We start from the raw sequence: 20,979 nt of genomic DNA on the forward strand, positions 1-20,979 counted from the left end.
TAAGAAATATATCCAACTCCTTCTTGAATATATTTAATGAATTAGCCTCTACTGCCTTCTGTGGTAGAGAATTCCACAGGTTCACCACTCTCTGGGTGAAGAAATTCCTCCTCATTTCTGTCCTAAATGGCTTACCCCTTATCCTTAGATTGTGACGCCTGGTTCTGGACTCCCCCGCCATCGGGAACATCCTTCCTGCATCTAGTCTGTCTAGTCCTGTTAGAATTTTATAAGTTTCAATGAGATCCCCTCTCATTCTTCTAAACTCCAGCGAGTATAAGCCCAATCGACCCAATCGCTCCTCATACGTCATTCCTGCCATCCCAGGTATCAGTCTGGTGAATCTTCGCTGCACTCCCTCCATGGCAAGAACATCCTTCCTCAGATAAGGCGACCAAAACTGCACACAATGCTCAAGGTGCAGTCTCACCAAGGCCCTGTACAACTGCAGCAAGATGCAGGGTCTCACAGCACTCCAACAACCTGTCCCCCAACAGATGGCTAGGAATGCCGAGGCACCACCCCGGGGTGTGGCAGTGGGTCAGTGGAGCAAGCACCTGCTGTCCTCTCTCAGGATGACAGCATTCCTACTCCCACCACTGCCACTCCGCCAGTGCCCTTGCTGCTGCCTGTGAGCCAGCCAGCCCAGACTGCTGCCGCCCATGCCATGGTGATGAAGTCTGCAGCCGGGCCTCCGAGGCCCAGAGCTGCTCGATGTCTTCCTGCAAGACTATCCGTCATCTCCCCCACTGAAAGTCAGCAGCCTTCCATCAGCCGTGCTGCAGCAACTGGGGGAGCACTTCGTAGGAGCACTAGAGTAGGAAAAGGCACACAAAAAAGAGAGACACTAAGGCCGCGATTTTGCCGGCGCTCAGAGGGCGGGTTCAGAGGTGGGTCAGCTGTTAAATTCGAAATGATTGACGGCAGGTTGGGAACCCATTGCAATCCCGCCTCCGTGTGAATTTCCAAAGTGTTGGGTCTGCGATTTCAGAACAGACCCGACACCAAGCGGCGGGTGAAGGATTTAAGATACTTAACTCCTTGTTAAGTGCTTGTTAACTGCTATTTTGAGAGCCTTTTCCTATTTTGCCACATTTTCAACAGGTTTCATGATGTTTGGAGATCACATCAGGTGAGTATGTCGGGAGGACCAACGAGCTGAATTCTTCACAGCTGCAAAAGCTTAACTCTCACATCTGTTCACTTTCAAATGTCAGAGGTTGTTGATTTCAGGATTTGGTAGACACATTTGATCTGTCTTGAGGCTGTAAGTGTGTGGTGTTAACTCTATATGCAGTCGGTGGTTGAAGGGGCGGGTGGGTGGGCTGACGTGCGCTCCTTGCGCTTGCTCCCGACGAAGAGGCTCGAGGTGTTCGGCGCCCTCCCAGATGCTTCTCCTCCGCTTTGTGCGGTCTTGGGCCAGGGATTCCCAGGTGTCAGTGGTGGGTTTGAGGGTGTCCTTGAAGCGTTTCCTCTGCCCACCTGGGGCTCTCCTGCCGTGTCAGAGCTCCGAGTAGAGCGCTTGTTTTGGAAGTCTCGTATCGGCTGCCCCACCTGTGACAGAGACTGTAGGTCCCGCATTGGTCCACTCATCAGTCACCTGAAAACTCATTTTTAATGTGGAAGCAAGGCATCCTCGGTTCCGAGGGACTGCCTAAGAAGAAGATTTGTACTGTCACCTCCTTGGAATAACCTCTCTCCCCATTGAGTGAATGCTTATAACATCTCATCCTCAACTGCCATATATAGCAGCAGAATGAGAACCATTTATGCTCCTCCCATCTCAAATGATTTATAAATGATTAGATAGCTGGCTTTCTATGTCCCGCACTGGATCCTTGGCAGAGGCTGAATACTAACAGCGGATGTATTTGTTACCCAATAAATAAATCTGACTTAACAACAGAAAACGCTGGAAAAACTCAGCAGGCCAGGCAACATCCGTGGAGAGACAGTCAACGTTTCAGGTTGAAGACCCTTCGTCAGAACCTGTTGACTCTGTTTCTCTCTCCACGGATGTTGCCTGGCCTGCTGAGTTTTTCCAGCATTTTCTGTTGTTATTTTGGATTTCCAGCATCCGCGGTATTTTGCTATCAAATAAATCTGACTTGATAGTTATAGATATGTGACAGTTCTAAGATTGATATAGATCAAGTGTAAGCAAGAAAAATGGGAACATGCAATGAATAGTGCGAAATGGAAAAGTAGATTATTTACCTTGTAATCCTCATCGTTCGATTGGAAGATCTCCTTCACACACATACGGGTATTTCCTCCTACTGCATGCCTGAAGGGAAGAGAGAGAGGGGAAATCAGGCCTCCCTGTGTCTCTTATATCCTCAGATCACAATATTTTAAAATTCAAGTCTTGTGAAATTGTGCCCATATTTGCAATGTCATTCTTTCTCCCATTTATTCCATTCTGGAAGTGCTCGAGACAAACCTCTTAACTATTGCATCCACTGGGAGTTCCAGATTCTGAAAGAAGGGCTTCCCTTGATAATTCAAGTAGTAGATTTTCAGGTGAGTTCATCCAGTTTACTGAGATCAACATTGGAAAATCATGCACAGTGCACACCCAAATTTCCAGTCTGAGCTCCAGCAGGCAAAGCCCACAGCCAGGGGCACAAGATTGGAAACCTATCCGCTACTGGCAGTGGACAATGACTATTTTCATCCTGGGCTTTTTGACCTCTTCCATAGGAGTAACTTTCCCTTATGTAAAGAAAAAGATCGAAGCCTAGAAATTCGGTATAGCCGCGTTTGGGGCGCTAGTCCTGGCGATGCGCAAAGTTTACCGGCAAGTGCAATTTAGCGCGATATTGGGTTGCAGCGCCCCTAAAGGTGATTGCGATGCTAAATCAGGCGCTGCACGCTACTCTTAAGGCACTAACCCGGCGGCGCAACCCAATTTCGCCGCGGCGGGGCGCAGCGAGGGTGCTGTCAATAATCACTTTCCCTGAGACACAGTGGTGCCGGTCAGCTCTTAAAGGGGCAGGTCAATTGGCATCACCAGACACACTCACTGCCTTGTAGGCCTTCAAAGCAGTGGGAGCCTACCTGTGGCGCACCAGCCTAGCAAGACATGGAAAGGGTGAGGCAGAGGGCGGAACGCCTCACTGATGGGGCATTGGATGCTTTGGTTGGCGCAGTGGAATCAAGGCCAAGGAAGATGGTCGGAATGTGATTTATGTTTTGGACAGTCTCCCGGGTGCGAGAGCCAGTTATGTGTCAGTGTATTAGTTTTGCTTTCTGTTGCCATAGCTTTCTCATGTTTGAAGGAACCACATTTTGTGTAATGAAACACTTTCTTCATTTACAATGGCCATGCCTTCTATTTACTTGCATCTTGCCCTTCACAGGCTTGGGGGTATCAGACCGGTTCCATTCCTGTTCTTGGAATGGCAGCAAGCATTCCGTGAGAGGGGCCTAGAAGCTACTTCTGATCAGCCTCTGACGCGCAGCCTGAGAAGAGCCGCTCGCGTAGAAGTTCAGGCCAGCAGGCATCTTCTCAGCCACCGACAGAGATGTCCTGCACCTTATCTGAGGCTGCAGATCTGGCTGAAGCAGCTGGCACAGCTCAGTCACCACCTCCTTTCTAAATCGCAGCCTTCTGACACACTGCTCCTCCGGCATGTTCATGTAGGAAAACTGCTGTCGGAAAACCCTGCCAGCGTAAGGTCTGCTGTGGCGACGTCTGTTGGCCCTCCTCTGTCTGGCCATGCCTGCTCCCCTCTCCCAGCATCTCAGTGCCCTTTCCAGATGATTCAGCAGCAGGACGTTCCCCTCCAATGCAGCCCCCATAATAATTGCCCACAGGAAGGTTCCCCATTGTCAAGGCTCACCAACAGCAAGGTGATGGTCAGAAGGCTGAAGATCGTCTGCCTGCGCTGGCTCAGTGGTCAAATGGCTCTCAAGTGTGCAGCTCAGCAACTCGTTGTAGCTTTTGAAGAAGTTGTGCTCCAAAAATGGCAGCCGCTTTTAAACAACACCAGTCCCCTTTAAATAACGCTCCTCCAGCCCGATAGCGAGTTGGTAAGGTCCAAGTAAGCTGTCACTATTAGCGCCAGGCGCTACGGAGGGGGGCACCACTGAATTTCCGGTCCGGGGTGCCCAAAAGGCGTTGCACACTCAAACGACGTCATAATCAGCCTGCGCCTATGAGCGGGCGCTAAGATTTAGCGCCGGCGCTAAATGCATGCTCAATATGGGGTGAGGCGCTAGGCGTCTTGCGCCCGCCCGGAAATTGGCTAGCGCTCCACTTCTCAGCCTCTTTAGGCGTTAATCGGTGGCGCTAACAACCGAATTTCTCCCCCAGAGAGTTCTAATGGAAGGGCCATCTGAATTACAAACTGTGCAATATATTACTTCGAACCAATATAATTTTGCCTAAGAAATAAAAAGCAGGGTTCCACCTCTAGAAGGCGGAGAAATAGATTTTTGGACTCTCGGGGAATCGAGGGTTATGGAGATCGGGCGGGTAAGTGGAGTTGAGGTCGATGATCAGCCATGATCTCATTAAATGGCGGAACAGGCTCGAGGGGCCGAATGGCCTACTCCTGCTCTTACTTCTTATGTTATCAAATGCATTTGATATAGAAGAACCATTTTATTATGATCTGAAATTAATCTAGTATGCAAGTAGGTCTTGCTATCTCATTAATATCTAAAGATATTAAGTGAAGAAGAATGTCTACGGGATAGAGATGTTGAAATTTAATTGGAAAGTCGAAATAAGTCAACATTTAGCTGTAATTCCGCCTCTCCTCCGGTTTCCTCCTTTAAGACGCTCCTTAAAATCTACCTCTTTGACCAAGCTTTTGGTCATCAGCCCTAACAGCTCCTTATATGGCTCAGTTATGAATTTTGTTTCGATAACGCTCCTGTGAAGCACCTTGGGGCGTTTTACCACGTTAAAGATGCTATATAAATGCAAGTTGTTGTTGTTTTGCACCAATTGGTTGTGGTCATGTCAGTATTGGGAGAGAACTCGACTGGATTCTCTTCACCTCTGCGAGCGGCAGCCGAATCCAGACCAGGCAGATTGATTAAAGGTTCCGTTGTGCTGTAAAGTGACATCGTTTCCAGTGGGCATTGGTCCATAGGACAAAACTGCCCCTAATGCAACATTAATTGGCAATCTCACTCGGGGAAAGGTGGTGAAGGTTGGCGTGGGAAATGGGATCATGTCACATTTCTACGTTTGGGGCTGATGCACATTATTGGGGAAATTAGATAGAGCTTCATTTTGCATCTAATCCTTGCCATACCCGACTTGGGAGTAATTGAGGCTGATGCTGGGCATCCAAAACATTTCCATTTTCTGCACATTACTAAGCACACAATTCATCAAAATATTAAGAGGAAAAAAACCTATATATGAAATTTCACAATACTTGCGTCAAATTCATTGTCCTACAGCCATAGACTTGGCGGACAAACCCTCGACTCCCCCGCCACCCATCCCTCATTTCAATATAACGACATCTGCTCCATTACATCAGACCTAAAAGGATGAATTTCCTCAGGGGCTCAGAAACAAACATTTGTGTCTGATCTTCCCATTTAACTTTGAAGCTTTGAAACTCATTCAAATGAGTGTCAATCAAGGCATTAAGATTCAAAGTTCAATAACATCTTGGAAAAATAAAGACATTTTACGTAAGTTTGAGCTTTTTAATCCATCTTGTCTTTATCTTAAACACTTTTATGACTCATTTAAGACATTACTTGGAGTATACTGCCATTCCCCTCCCAACTATTTAAAGAAGGACTAAATCACTTTGATAAATGTTCAAGTTGAAAGGGCCATTCTGGAACCCTGAAACCGATTTGTAGAATGACCCGATAGCAAAGCTGCAGAGGGAGAAACCTTAGAATTTAAAAATCCACTGACATCAGTGTTGCTCTTGGAGACTCCAACCCGTCCCTAAACTGAGCTTGTCTGACTGATTCACATACTACAACTAGAACAACAACCTGGCACCTTTAACAGAGAAAAATGTCTCAAAGTAATAAAAGCACAATTAAAAAAAAAATGGACTGAGCCAAAAGAGTCGAGATTAGGAGGGGTGACTAAAAGCTTGGTCGAAGAGGTGGGAAGTAGAGGTGGCGGGACAGAGGGAATTTCAGAGGGTGAGAGCTGGGTGCTACAGGCATAGCTGCCAATGGTGGGGCAAAGGGAGAGGCGAGAGTAAGAAGGGAGAGTTCAGCAGAGTTATAAGGATGGACAAGGTTACAGAGATAGTGAGGCCTTGAAGGGACATAAACCAGGATGGAAGAGGTTGCAGAGATAGTAATGGGCAAGGCCTTGAAGGAATTTGAACACAAGGATAAGAATTTTAAATTTCAGACATGGCAATTTAGGTCAATAAGAACAGGGGTTACTGCCAAGAATGACGGAATGGGATAGGTACAAGCAGCAGAGTTTGGAGGAGCTAAATTTTACAGAGGATGGCGGATGGGAAGTCAGCCAAGGGAGCACGGAATTAGTTTGGAGTTGACAGATATATGGATGAGGATTTGAGCATTACAGGGGCTGAGGTAGGCAATGTTACAGAGTTGGATGCGGGTGGTCCTTCTGACGGAGAGGATGAGGTCAGAAGCTCGGCTTGGGGCTGAAGTTGCGAACAGTCTGGTTCAGCCTGAGATAGTGGCCGAGGAGGGGGATGGTGTCACTGACAAGGCTACAGTATTTATGGTGGGAGCTGAAGACGATGGCTTCAGTCAACCCAGTGTTTAGTTGGAGAAAGTTGCAGCTCGCCCAAGACTGGATGTCGGACAAGCAGCTGGGCAATACAGAGGCAGTGGAAGAGTTAAGAGAGGTGGCGCAGAGGAAAGCTGGTCATCATTAGCTTACATACTGAAGCTGATCCCATGTCTGCGGTTGATGCTGCCATGGGACAGTTTGTAGATAAGGAAGAGATGGGGACCAAAGTTGGATTCTTGGGGAACTCCGGATGTAACGATACAGGGATGGGAAGAGAAGCAGTTGCTGGAGATGATCTGGCTACACTCAAATAGGTAAGAGTGAAACCAAGCGAGGGCAGTTCCACCGAGCTAGAAAACAGGAGGTGTTAGAGGAGGATCGTGTGGTTGATAATGATAAAGGCTGCAGAGAGGTCAAGGGGAATGAGGAGGGTTAATACACCACAGTCACAGAGAATGTCCTTCATGATTTTAGATAGATCCATTTCTAAATAAGGACATCATAGGTACTGCAGATCAACGACAGGCCGCTGACCCTCTCCACCTCCTCTCACACACACAGCAGTTAACTAATGAAAAACTGTAGCAGGAAAAAGACTTCCATTTCGATAGCGCCTTTCACAACCACCAGACGTCTCAAAGCGCTTCACAGTCAATGAAGTACTTTTTGAAGTGTAGTCACTGTTGTAATGTGGGAAATGCGGCAGCCAATTTGCGCACAGCAAGCTCCCACAAACAGCAATGTGATAATGACCAGATAATTGGTTTCTTCAGTTATGTTGATTGAGGAATAAATATTGGCCAAGAAACCAGGGATAACTCCCCTGCTCTTCTTCGAAATAGTGTCATGGGAATCTTTTACGTCCACCTGAGAGAGCAGACAGGGCCTCGATTTAACGTCTCATCCGAAAGACGGCACCTCCGACATTGTCAGCGCTCCCTCAGCACTGCACTGGAGCGTCAGCCCAGCTTTCTGTGCTCTAGTCTCTGGAGTGGGACTTGAACCCACAACCTTCTGACTCACAGGAGAGTGTGCTACCCACTGAGCCACAGCTGGCACTTTAAGAAGAAGCCTGGTTCAGGACAATTAACATCTGGAAATTCCACCCCCCACCCCCCCAAGTTTGGCTCCTCAGAGGTACATGGAAAGTGATTCTCTGAAGGGTGATTCTGAGGCTGCCCACTTCAGCCCTCCCCAATGAGGTTCCTTGATGTTATGTCACCTCCCTCCTGAAGTAGACTTGCCCTGTAGCAGTTCAAACCTTTACACCTCAGTGTGGTCCATCCTTTACAATTGTGAGACACTGCCCATCTCTCTGTGTTTCTGCATCTAAATAAATGTCACAAGGTCTGCAGCAATTAAAGAGAAGACTCAATACTACCTTCTGAGCACAACTAGGTATGGGCAATAAAATCAGCCTTGCCGGTGTTGCTTTCATCCGAAAAACATTTAAAAAAAAACTGATACCCTTTCTGTATGCAAATCTAAACTTCGTTTCTCAATTTGCTTTCAATAAAATATGTGTCCACTTCGGTTTCTGCAACAATTCAGCACCCCTGGTTGACAGAGAAAATAATTGGGCAGAGTTTCTGCTCCAGATCACTATTCAATAAATCCTGCTACAAAGTGTGCATCTGTGGATGTCGGACAGCCTGCATACACTGTTCAGGCTCGTGTATGAGGAATGGCCACCTGGCTGAGGTACCAGAGGGTGACCGACGCCAGTGAAACTATACCCCAAGCATGCATCAGGGCCTTCAAAAGCGGAGGGGAGGAGAGAAAGCTGGAAGAGGTAAAACACTTATGAATAACTTATGAAAAAAATACCTAGGGGGAAAAGTTCGATTGATTTTCGCCTCCTGTTAACGCCCCAAGAGGAAGCTAACGGGTCACAAAGCAACTAGCGCCCGGGCGGGGCACCACCAACGCCTCCCGCGAATTTCAGCAGGAAGTTAGCGGCGATGGTAACCGTTAGCGCCCATAGGGCGCTGCGCCTCCGGCGGTGAAGTAATCGCCGTGCACAGCGCCCCGCCCATGATCTTCGGTAGCGCCCCCTGACCTAACGCCGGACGCCATGTCCGACAGGGTCAAGGGGGCCTACCTGCAGCCGGGGCAGCGCAAATTAAAGGGAAAGTGCCGGGCGGCCATTTTTGTTGCTGGCCACCTGCCAGCACCTGCCTCCATTGCTGTCCTCCTCTTGAGCGCCGGGCTCCTTTGCCGGCACTCCGATCCCTGGTGGCTCAGCTGGGCCCTGGGTCGTGCTGTGCAAGGCCCCTCCCCTTTAATAAGTGGAGGAAGGCCTGCAATACAGCGGCGCAACGTGCCGCAGCGCCACGCCGCGATATTCACTTGCAGCGCCTCAAGAGGGAGGTGGGGTGCTTCCAGTAGCGTCCTGCCTCCCTCTTGGGGTGCTTCCAGTGAATTTCAGGCGTGGGGGCGCTAACTTCTTCGGGGTGCTAGTTAGCACCCCAAGGGGGGGGCGTGACCCAAATTTGCCCCCCTCGCCTTTTTTCATTTAACTGTGCTTCATCAGCTAAATACAAGTCCTTAAATGTTCTTTTTTTTGGTTAACAGACTTTAGTGCTCCGAAGCAGATCAGCTCCAATGAATGTGACCACAAACTATTATGCAGAAATGTGTACGTCTGTGCCTCAGTTTAGTTATAGCCAACTCTAAACGACGTCAGTGAATTTGTGAAACGGGTTTGTAATTTCACCCATCCTTCTGGTACAGACAAGCTCTAATAACAAGATACAAGATACTCCCTCCTTTTGAAAACCAAAACTTGCAACTTTTTCAAGTTGTCTGAAACATAACTGCCAACAAGTCAAGAGTCTCGATCCCCAGAACAGGAGGCATCATCACGCTGGAGTTACAACCAAGACAAACAAGTTATCACAAAGAAACAAAAAAAAATATTTAAAGGGGCTAATATTACGCACTGGGTATTTTTACTTTGTAAACACATTAACAAAATATTTTTATACGTTCTCATGTAAATTGCTACCATTTCACTTTTCTCCAGAAAAATCTCAAGTGTTCAACCTTTTTGCGTTTGCTGTCCAAATGTGACTGTTGTTGCCTAGCACCAACTTCATTCATCATCAACCCCAAAGCTATTGTTCAATGTTAAGGGCCGTGCAAGGGTCAATAGAGGTTTGAATTTATTGGAAACGAGCTCTATCTGTCTCTGGAAGAAATTTGGCACGCTAAGTTTTTCCCCCCGATTGCATTTCCCAATTATCACAGCGAGGACTATAATGGTCAAAACAACTATAGTGTTAGGTGCTGATGGAGTGTTACGTTCTGACAAAGACTCACATCCAAAACAACAAACTATCCTTCACCATTTGAAGCATTTATTATAGTTTTATACTTACTGCTTTATTAATCTCTCATTTCCTAGTTAGAGCATTTCAGCCTCTCATACATTAGACGTAGGAGCAGGAGTCGGTCATTCGGCCCCTCGAGCCTGCTCCGCCATTCAATAAGATCATGGTTGATCTGATCTTGGCCTCAACTCCACTTCCCTGCCCGCTCCCCGTAACCCTCGACTCCCCTATCGTTCAAAAATCTGTCCATTTCCACCTTAAATATATTCAATGACCCAGCCCCCACAGCTCTCTGGGGAAGAGAATTCCAAAGATTCACGACCCTCTGAGAAGAAATTCCTCCTCATCTCCGTTTTAAAAGGGTGCCCCCTTATTCTAAAACTATGCCCCCTAGTTCTAGATTCCCCCACGAGGGGAAACATCCTCTCTGCATCTACCCTCTCAAGCCTCTTCAGAATCTTATATGTTTCAATAAGATCCCCTCTTGTCGGACCTCTGTGATTCCCTGTACAATGGACAGACAAGAAAAACTCTCTGGCCTCTACCAAATGCTGATTCATTTACACACCATGGACAGAATTTTAACCCCAAGGACAGATGGGTTAGGGGTGGGTGGGAAGAGAAAACATTTTTAAATTATCAAACCCGACCACAACCAGCCTCCAGCCCACCCACTTCCGGTTTTTTAAAACGGAGGCGGGTCAGGGGGACAGGCGACCAACCCGCTCTCAGGTGGTGTGTCAGTCACAAAAATCTCTTCAAGGAGGCCGCGTGGCTCGGTTTTAATTTTTTTTTTAACTCCCGAAAGCCGGAATTCCTGGGCCTCCAGAAACCCGGCAGGTAAAAGGAGGCATGAAGAGCCGAATCCTCGAGACAACTGCCTTCATTGCACTGCTTCAGGCCCAGGAACATTTCCCCCCAAGGCCCAAACAAGCTTACCTCCACGCAGTCAGCCGACCCCCCGACAATGTCCAAATCTCCCCCTTCCCCCCCCCCGCGGTCAGACTCACCTGACATCCACTCCTCAGCTGCTTTCCATGTCCACCAACAGACAGCCTGTCAATCTGGCTGATTGTCGGGTGGAAAGCCGGTTGAAAAATGTTTTAAAGATGTCTTACCGCTAAGTGAGCTGATAAGTGGCCGGTAACATTCGCGCCACACAAGTGCCGGACAATGATTATCTCCCACAAGCGAGAGTCTAACCACCTCCCCTTGACATTCAACGGCATTACCATCGCCGAATCCCCCACCATCAACATCCTGGGGGGTCACCATTGACCAGAAACTTAACTGGACCAGCCACATAAATACTGTGGCAACAAGAGCAGGTCAGAGGCTAGGTATTCTGCAGTGAGTGTCTCACCTCCTGAATCCCCAAAGCCTTTCCACCATCTACAAGGCACAAGTCAGGAGTGTGATGGAATACTCTCCACTTGCCTGGATGAGTGCAGCTCCAACAACACTCAAGAAGCTCGACACCATCCAGGACAAAGCAGCCCGCTTGATTGGCACCCCAGCCACCACCTTAAACATTCACTCCCTCCACCACCGGCGCACCGTGGCTGCAGTGTGCACCATCTACAAGATGCACTGCAGCAACTCGCCAAGGCTTCTTCGGCAGCAGCTCCCAAACCCGCGACCTCTTCCACCTAGAAGGACAAGGGCAGCAGGCGCATGGGAACACCACCACCTCCAAGTTCCCCTCCAAGTCACACACCATCCTGACTTGGAAGTATATTGGCCGATCCTTCATTGTCGCTGGGTCAAAATCCTGGAACTCCCTCCCTAACAGCACTGTGGGAGTACCTTCACCACATGGACTGCAGCGGTTCGAGAAGGCGGCTCACCACCACCTTCTCAAGGGCAGTAAACGCTGGCCTTGCCAGCGACGCCCACATCTGGCGCTGTGTTTCCAGATGGTGTTGCCAAGAGACCAATAGGAGGGGACCGAGGATAGATCCTTGGGGGACACCAGAGGTAATGGATACAGGAGCGAGAAGGGAAGCCATTGCAGGTGATTCTCTAGCTATGATTAGATAGATAAGAATGAAACCAGGCTAGTGGAGTCCCACCTAGCTGGGTGACGGTGGAGAGGTGTTGGAGAAGGATGGAGTGGTGAACCGTGTCAAAGGCTGCAGACAGGTCGAGAAGGACAAGGAGAGAGAGTTTACCTTGTCACGGTCACAGAGTGTCATTTGTGACTTTGACAAGAACCATTTCAGTACTGTGGCGGGGCAGAAACCTGATTGGAGGGATTCAAACATGGAGTTCCGGGAAAGATGGGCACGGATTTGGGAGGTGACAACATGTTCAAGGACTGGAGAGGAAAGGGAGGTTGGAGACGGGGCGGTAGTTTGTAAAGACAAAGGGTCAAGGGTTGTTTCTTTTTTGAGAGGGGTGACGATGGCAGATTTGAGGGAGACGGGGACAGTACCTGAGGAGAGAGAACCGTTAACAATATCATGGGAGCCAGGAAGGGAAGTTGGGTGGTCAGCAGTTTCGTGGGAATTGGGTTGTAGGAGCTGGAAGTGGGTCTCATGGACAAGATGGGCTCGGAGAGGGCATGAGGGGAGATCGCAGAGAAACTGGAGAAAGATGCCAGCTCAAGACTCGGGCAGGGGGAACCTCAGAGGAAGTTTGGCTTGGTGGGCGAGGGGAAGGGAGGGAAGTATCTGGTAGAGGCAGCTGATCGGATGGTCTCAATCTTGGTGACAAAGAAGTCCATGAGCTCCTCACACCTGTTGTTGGAGGCGAGGGTGGAGGAGACAGGGGAGGGGGTTCACGAAGATGGTGAGCACTAGAGAAAAGAATCAGGGTGCAGCCTCGTGTTCTGCTCAACCTTGAGCTGATCTTTTTATCCCACGTGCAGTCAGTCAGTCAACAAAACAACAACAACCCCCATTTATCTAGCTCATTTAATGTAGGGAAATGTCCCAAGGGCTTCAGAGGCACCAGGAAAAATGGACACTGAGCCAAAGAAAGAAACATTAGGCCCGGCGACCAAAGTTTGCTCAGAGATGGATATTAAGGGGAATTCTGGAAGAGGTTCTCGGCTGGAGGGGGTTACAGAGCTCGGGAGGAGCAAATCCAAGGAGGGGTTTAAACACAAGGATCCAAATTTTAAATTGGGAGTCATGGGGCTAATGAAAGTCAGCAAAGATGAGGGTAATGGAAAGGCTCGACATGGTGTAGGACAGGATATTGGATGAGCTGAAGGTTACAGAGGATGCAGGAGGAAAGGTTGACCAGGATAGCGTTGGGGTAATCAAGTCTGGAGGTGGCAAAGACATGAATGAGGGTTTCAGCGGCAAATCGGCTAAGGTAGGGGGCAAAGGCAGTCCATGTGACTGGGTCGGTATTTTCCATACCCAGTGATGTAAGAAAACTACTAGGCACTTGGTCTCAGCGTTAAACAAAGCTTTAATCAACTGTTTTACAACGTGGAGGTCTAGTTGTGTCCTTCACTAGTTCCTGTTAAGAATGTCCTGCGCAAGCTGGGCCCGTGCCCGAGTATTTATACTCTCCCTGGACAGCGCCACCCGTAGGCTGCTCAGTATTATTTCATGTCTTTTTTTCATGAATGACTGATTCATGTCACCCAGTACAATCCTTGCTAGCACCAATATTTTTGTCCTTGTGCTACTAAAACCCTAATCTCTGCCGTCATCATCATCTCAAGGACTGATTTTTCAAACACTTCCCTCACAACTTCCCCTCCTCTACCCTTCACAGACTTCAATTAATATTTGCAAGGGCTCCCCCACGCAAAAGGTTTGAAAACCACTAATTTGAAGGAAGAGAAGAAGGGGTAAGAAAGAAAGAAAGAACATGCACTTAACGAACACATTTCACATCCTCAAAATGTTCCAAAGCGCTTCACAACCAAATAAAAGTTGGCTTGGACTTTTCCTGCTCTTCTTCGAATATTGCTATGGGATCTTTTACATCCAGCTGGATGTGTATACAGGACCTCAGTTTAACACCTCCACTGAAATGCAGTCATAGCATGTGTAGCTCTCCGCTGGCATCGGATTCTAGTCTCTGACCCACTATTCTATGCATCTGCAGCACATCAAGGCACATACGTTGGGTGTCTAGGAATTTAATGCTAAACTGGTCCTGTGCATCAGCATACTTGTGCGATGATGCTTTTTTGTGTCAAGATAAAAGCATGCTGGTATACTGAATGGGATCAGAGAGTTAAGGAGGCCGCACAAGGGCATTGTTCCAATGGCCCAAATAGTAAGTCTCTACTGCATCAGCTATATGGGTTGTTTATGTTTATATTATGCCATTAACGGCAGACCTGCGGTTTTTGCACATTTCAAGAGTTAAGGAGGCCCTCAATATGAATTCGGAAGTTTCGAAGTATATAAATCAAATCTTTGATGTTATTATGGATGTGTACTCAGCGCTAAGATTTGTGTAGATTCAGTCACTTTGGGGTCAAGTTGGTTCAAAGACTTCATGCCTAAAAGTTGCAAGTTTGAAATTCAAATCAACCCCCTGTGACCCTTAGTAATCGGATACCTAAGCCAAGCAGATCTGCAGTACTCCCGGGCACTGTTTATGATTAATTAGTTAGATGCCTGGTCATTGGGACCTGGAGGGGTGGACCTGGCACTGAGGTCTGGAATTCTTCTCAGTCAGCCCCAGATAACCTTGCAAGCCAATGCCCTAATGGGTAGCAGTCCAGGTTGGACAAACAGCAGGAAAATTGCTGCTGCTGGTAAACTGCAGTTTGGCTGGATAAATTCCAGTACCTCTGTGCACACTTGGGGGGGGGGTCTCTGAGCCTGGGCTTTTGCAAAACTGCACCTAAGCTCGCCGGTAAGTAGGGCATAGAATCATAGAATCTTACAGCACAGAAGGAGGCCATTCAGCCCATCATGCCTGTGCCGGCTCTTTGAGTAGTCCCACACCCCAGCTTTTCTCCCCATAACCCTGCAGTGAGTCCACTTCGAAAGTACATGTCCGATTACGTGTGGAATCTGATTCCACCCACCCTTTTAGGCCGTGCGTTCCAGAGCTTAACAACCCTCTGTGTGAAGGTATTTCTCCTCATTACCCCTCTAGTTCTTTTGACTATTTTAAATCTATGACCTCTGGTTACCGACCCACTTGCCAGAGTAAACAGTTTTTCACTACTTTCTCTGTTAAAAACCCTCATAATTTTGAGTACCTCAATTAGGTCTCCCCTTAACCTTCTCTGCTCTAAGGAGAGCAATACCAACTTCCCAAATCTCTCATCCCTGCTATCATCCTGGTAAACCTCCGCTGTGCCCTCTCCAAGGCCTTGACATCCTTCCTAAAAAGTGTGGTAGGACTCGGGAGGACTCGTAAAAATCAACATTTCATTGTGCAGTACACACGTCTGCTGCATATATGACAAATAAAATTGAATTGGTGTCCAGAATTGTACACAATACTCCAGCTGAGGGCTAACCAGTGATTTGTGAAAGTTTAGCATGACTTCCTTGTTTTTGTATTCAATGCCGTATTTACAAAGCCAAGTATCCCACACTTTCTTAACCACCTTCTCAACTTGCCCGACGTCTTCAAAGATTTGTGAATCTGCACACCCACAGGTCCCTGTGCTCTTGCACGCCCATCAAAATAGTCCCATTTAGATTATACCGCCTCTCCATGCTGATTCTCCCAAAGTGCATCACTGCACACTGAACATTAAATTGCATCTGCTGTGTGTTCCCATTTCACCAGCCGACGTCCTCCTGAAGTCTGCTGCTATACTGCTCACTCTTTACTACGCTGCCAAGTTTTGAATCATCCACAAACTTCAAAATTGTACTCCCTAAACCCAAGTCCAGGTCACATATATAACAAGAAAAGCAATTGTCCGAATACCGACCTCTAGGGGACCCCACACCACTGCATTCTTCTCTCCCATCATAAAAACATCCACTCACCACTAATCTCTGCCTCCTAGCCCTTAGCCAATTACATACCCAACTTACCTCTTGTTCCTGTAATACCATGTGCTTCTATTTTCTGAGTAAGTCCATATATGCAACATCTGCTGTACTACCTTCATCAACCCTCTCTGTTACTTCATCATAGAACTCAAGAGACAAATCCATGCTGGCTGTCCCTTACTAACCCATGCTTCTCCAAGTGAGAATTTTCACCTTGACAATGGTCTCTTGTAGTTTTCCCACAATGACAATAAACTGTTTGGTCTGTAGTTACAAGGTTTATCCCTCTCCTCTCTTTTTTGAACAGAGGTGTAACATTTGCAATTCTACAGTCTGCTGGCACCACTCCCATACGCAAGGAGGATTGAAATATTGTGGTCAGAGCTTCTGTCATCTCCATCCTAGCTTCCCTCTGCAACCTAGGATACATCCCATCCGGAGCGGGTGACTTGTTAACTTTGAGTGATGCCAACCTATTTAGCACCTCCTTTCTATCTATTTTTTTTCTATCCAATATCTCTACTCCCCCATGTCAACAACAACAACAACTTGTATTTATATAGCACCTTTAACGTAGTAAAACATCCCACGGTGCTTTACAGGAGGATTTTTAAGACAAAAAATTTGACACTGATCCACATAAGAATAAATTAGGGCAGGTTGGTCAAAGAGGTAGGTTTTAAGGAGCGTCTTAAAAGGAGGAAAGAGGTCTAGGCAGGGATTTCCAGAGCTTAGGGCCTCAGCAACAGAAGGCACGGCCACCAATGGTTGAGCGATTATAATCAGGGGTGCTCAAGAGGGCAGAATTAGAGGAGCGCAGATATCTCGGGGCGGGGGGGGGGTGCGGTTGTGGGGCTGAAGGAGATTACAGAGATAGGGAGGGGCGAGGCCACGGAAGGATTTGAAAACAAGGATGAGAATTTTGAAATCGAGGCGCTGCTTAACCAGGAGCCAATGTAGGTCAGCGAGCACAGGGGTGATAGGCCTTATGTATGTCCCGAGAGAGAGAGAGAGAGAGAGAGAGAGAGTGTGTGTGTACACGCCACAGTGACCAACCAGAAACTCCACCTGTGTGGATTTCTCAGCAGTTTGGTTTGGAAACACCTGAACATAGTGATGGATTTCTGCATGTGTCAGACACCCAGTCTACCAAAAAAAAAATACAAATTACAAAATGCTTTCTTAGTTAATGGACAACAAACACAAAGCTATAGAAGTCTTGAGCAATGAGAGACAGACACAAGTTTGAATGTGTTTAAATTGTGCAGATGCAATTATTTTAATTATAACAAAGTACTGGTCTGGCAATTATCCCCAGCAGGTTCCTCTGACAGATAAGCTAATCTTCTTGCTCTTTATTTCTCCATGTGATGCCTGGAAACATTAAGCACCTGCTCTTTCTGTCTAACGTCTCAATCACCAAGAATGAGTAACATGGAGAATAACCTGAAAATCTACTCCGATGTGTGTGCAGTAGGATACCCTGTCAAAACCTTCTCCTTATAATCATCCTGCTTCACCTATTTTGAGCTTGCCTTTCTGCCACTCTCTCCCCAGCTGCCAAGTGATCTCCTTTTCTGTGTAACAAAGCAATTTGAAGACGAGGATTCCAAAGCATTATGCTTATGTAGCTTTGCCCATTGTGAATAAATCTTTTACTTGACAGGACTCGGGGAGTGTGGGGGTGGGGGGGGGCGGGGAAACGGGGGACCAAAAACAGCCATCACCCAGCCTGTATCATATGAATCTACTTTGAGTAAAATAAAACAAAATCTTTAACTTACTGAGGTCACAAAATACTTGAAAGTGTGCACATGTGGACATTAATTGAGGACAATGTAAGGCTCGGGTGTGATGCCCTCCAGTCAGAAAGCCTACCAATACTCACCAATTGGGCTCAAATAGGCAGAATGGCCACTTGGGTTAGGAACCAGAGACCGCAGCAACCCACGGACCCGTACCCTAATACGAGCCTTTAGAAGAGGGGAGAAAATTGGGAAATTAAAAAGGCAGTTTGGTACAGGTCAGCTCTCCTTAGATCAAAAGGAACAAAGTCCTTCATCAGGATGAGTTTATGTTGAAGGGTGAAACATGAAGATGTTTGGTTGAATCTGATGAAATGTTTTTGAGGGGATGATTTTATGTTGAAGTGTAGGATGTTTGCAGGCAGACTGTCAAGTGAACGGACAGTTGTGAAAGGGATCTGGCAAATGAGCAGAAATCTTTACTTAAAGTTTAGTTTGCATCAATCGCAAATTAAGTCGGAGTGCTAAATAAAGGACAGCTCCTTAAACCATTTCAAATAGACCCTCTTCCAGCTACTGTTTCCACAGAATTGCACAATGCTGATTAGAATTTTTGTAATTTAATCAATAAATTATTGGATTCAAACAGTCCACTTAGACATTGAACTTACTGAGATCTAGGATCAGTTCGGTGTGTTTAATAGGCCAGGTCAGATATATTATTGATTCAACAACTGTGTTCTTCTCATGCTATACATTTATTTTCATCCAGTATCAAAAAGATAATCTTGAATTTCAGTTTGAAAAATCTGAAAATTGCCTTTGCCTTGACTTCTATGCGCAACAGAATTAGATCTTTCTTTAGGTGATCCCGGAGCATTCAGTTAAATTAGATCTGCATGAACATGCTAGAAATATGACTGATGGGGCTCCTGTGGACCTCCTGTCTAATGCAAGCAGCTCTTTCACTTCTGACTTGTCAATCATCCTGTACGTCCACTCATGATCGACAGCAAAGAACACACACACACACACACACCCTCCCTTGTGGGCCCAGTTCAGACGATTCAATACATTTCTTTTTACACCCAACATAAAAGCCAGCTCCCACAAGCATGCCTGCACTTATCATCAAGACCACGTTGACAAAGTAATCTGGCACAGCATGCCCAGGATGAATAATAGATCGCCTTATTCCCTGGATTTCACACTGGATATTCGCTATGTACTCATGCCACTTCCGAAAAAGATCATCAGCAACGCCAGACACTTTCCTAGCAAATTCAACCACCCAACAACTTTATTCACCATTGGCAACAGCAAGTTATCAACGTTAGTCCAAATACCAACAGTTTTGAACCAGATACTGAAAGAATAAACTAAAGCCAGTCAGTTGAATTACTTTGAAGTTTTCTTTTACAGACCGTTCAAACAAATGAGAGACTTCTTCGAGAGGGAGTCGCTGTCCAATCCCTACTAGTTACAGTCTTTCTCCGAGGCTATGAAGACATCTTGGGGGTTAAATTGCATAATCCCCAAAAACAGGCGTGGGGATTGCAGTACGCAGTTAACCCGTGCCCGTACAGTATGTTGCATGCAGCCCATTAAATTTATGCTGCCTGCTGTTTTAACTGATCGCTGCGTGCAGCCAGCGCTACCCGCACTCTTCATTGGCTGCACACATCAGCAGGGGGGCCGATTTTGCGAGTGGCCAGCGCTATTTAAAGGCAGCCTGCACCTCTTAAAGGGGAGGTGCACTGTAGCTGCAAGAAGCGGCGAGAGTCCTTTGAAAAGTGAATCTGTGCTGTGACACTCTGCGGAATGGCTGATCATGCGAGAGAGCGAGCACCAAGGTTTACTGACACTGTACCGAAGCTCCTGGTGCAGGACGTTGAGAGAAGGAGAGAGGTCCTGCATCCGCGGGGGTGGCAGGAGACCCTCCAGACTCATGCTCAGGGGGCAGTGGGAAGAAGTAATGGCAGAAGTCAATGCCTGGAATGTTGCTCCAAGAACATGGATGCCGTGCAGGAAGAAGTTCACACGAGTTGTCAAGGTCAGCGAATTCAATCTTCAAATGCCATGTTCTACCAACTGCAGCACAGGCCTCAGCCACTGCTCGATTCAGTGCACCCCCAGCACCCACCTACCAACAATCTCTATCAATCAGGACTCAACCCTTCAATTCATCTGCTTTTCCTCACCCTCACACACTTGGCACCGTTACAAACCTCGCACCCACAACTCACAGCTCGCACCCACTGGCGGCTATTCAACCATGACAACCACATCACCCAAACACATTGCACGACGCTCACTGACACACGTCGCTCTTTCTTGCAGGAGAAGGTGGCACATCACAACAACAGGCAGCTGCAAAGAGCGGGAGGAGGACAAGCGTTTCTGTGTGTTTTAACCCCCATGGAGGAGACCGTGCTGGCCATCATGGGAAGGGGCCTCGCTAAGGCCGTGGCCACTGGCGTGGTTGGAGGGACTGATGACGATGATATCTGCATACCTAGTCCTCCTTCTCTCTTCCCATTTCTCCCTCATCCCACAATCTCTTCTGACTCACAAGCAGATGGTGTAAGCACACACTTCTTACTTTCTCCCTCTCCACAACCCAACCCTTGACCCTTTTTCGTTTCAGATACCCAAGAACTGGCACCTTCCCAATCAGGAGGAGGAAGAGGACAGTGAAGGCGAAGAGACACAGTCACTCAACCTTGAACTTGCAGCCACCAGCTCAGACACCGACACTGTGCGTATTTCAGAGGCTAGGAGAGAGGAGGGATCTGCACATGGTAAGATACCGGGCACAAGTACGCAGGAGCCAGGGTGGGGGGGGGGGGGGGGGGGGGCGGGGAAGGACAGCACAGGTGCCAGCTCACCGGAGGCAATGCTCTCCTTGCCCTGCTTTGAGGCTGCAGTTGGCAGATTTCAGTCACGATTTCTTTTGAGGCGAAGATGTCTTATGGTTGGTCCTCGCTGAAGTAGAGGCAAGAGAATTGCTCCCTGAAGATTCTCAGGGAATATGACCTCCTGCTGTGTGCCATTCTCCTCCTCTTCCTTCCTCTTCGAGCAACTTGTCCTGCTCTGCGTGGCCACTCTTCATTCTCTCAGTCACGTTCAATTCCCAGAGAAAGCCCCACCAGGCCACCCATGTCTGGAAGCAATTTGTTCCAGCATAAGATTTTAAATGACAAAAATAATACTTCTTCAAGACCAGCCAGAACACTCCCTGTAGAGTATTCAGACTTTAG

The 20,979-nt window shown here is 47.5% G+C and overlaps 1 protein-coding gene across 4 annotated transcripts in view; it reads right to left on the reverse strand.

The window, feature by feature from the left end:
* Window positions 1-20,979, reverse strand: part of greb1 (growth regulating estrogen receptor binding 1) — a 345,678-nt gene that overhangs the window by 219,684 nt on the left and 105,015 nt on the right. For 3 of the 4 annotated variants that reach the window (XM_085996301.1, XM_085996302.1, XM_085996298.1), the window contains exon 3: window positions 2,218-2,287. In XM_085996301.1, the coding sequence (XP_085852427.1) occupies window positions 2,218-2,262 (45 nt within the window). In that variant the 5' untranslated portion in view covers window positions 2,263-2,287. Of the gene's footprint in view, window positions 1-2,217; window positions 2,290-20,979 lie in introns of those variants that run through there. The other variant, XM_085996300.1, reaches the window with a different exon arrangement.

This window comes from Somniosus microcephalus, chromosome 9, assembly GCF_052327205.1.
Source record: "Somniosus microcephalus isolate GS21.2 chromosome 9, FLI_Smic_1.0, whole genome shotgun sequence".
Classification (NCBI taxonomy): Eukaryota; Metazoa; Chordata; class Chondrichthyes; order Squaliformes; family Somniosidae; genus Somniosus; species Somniosus microcephalus.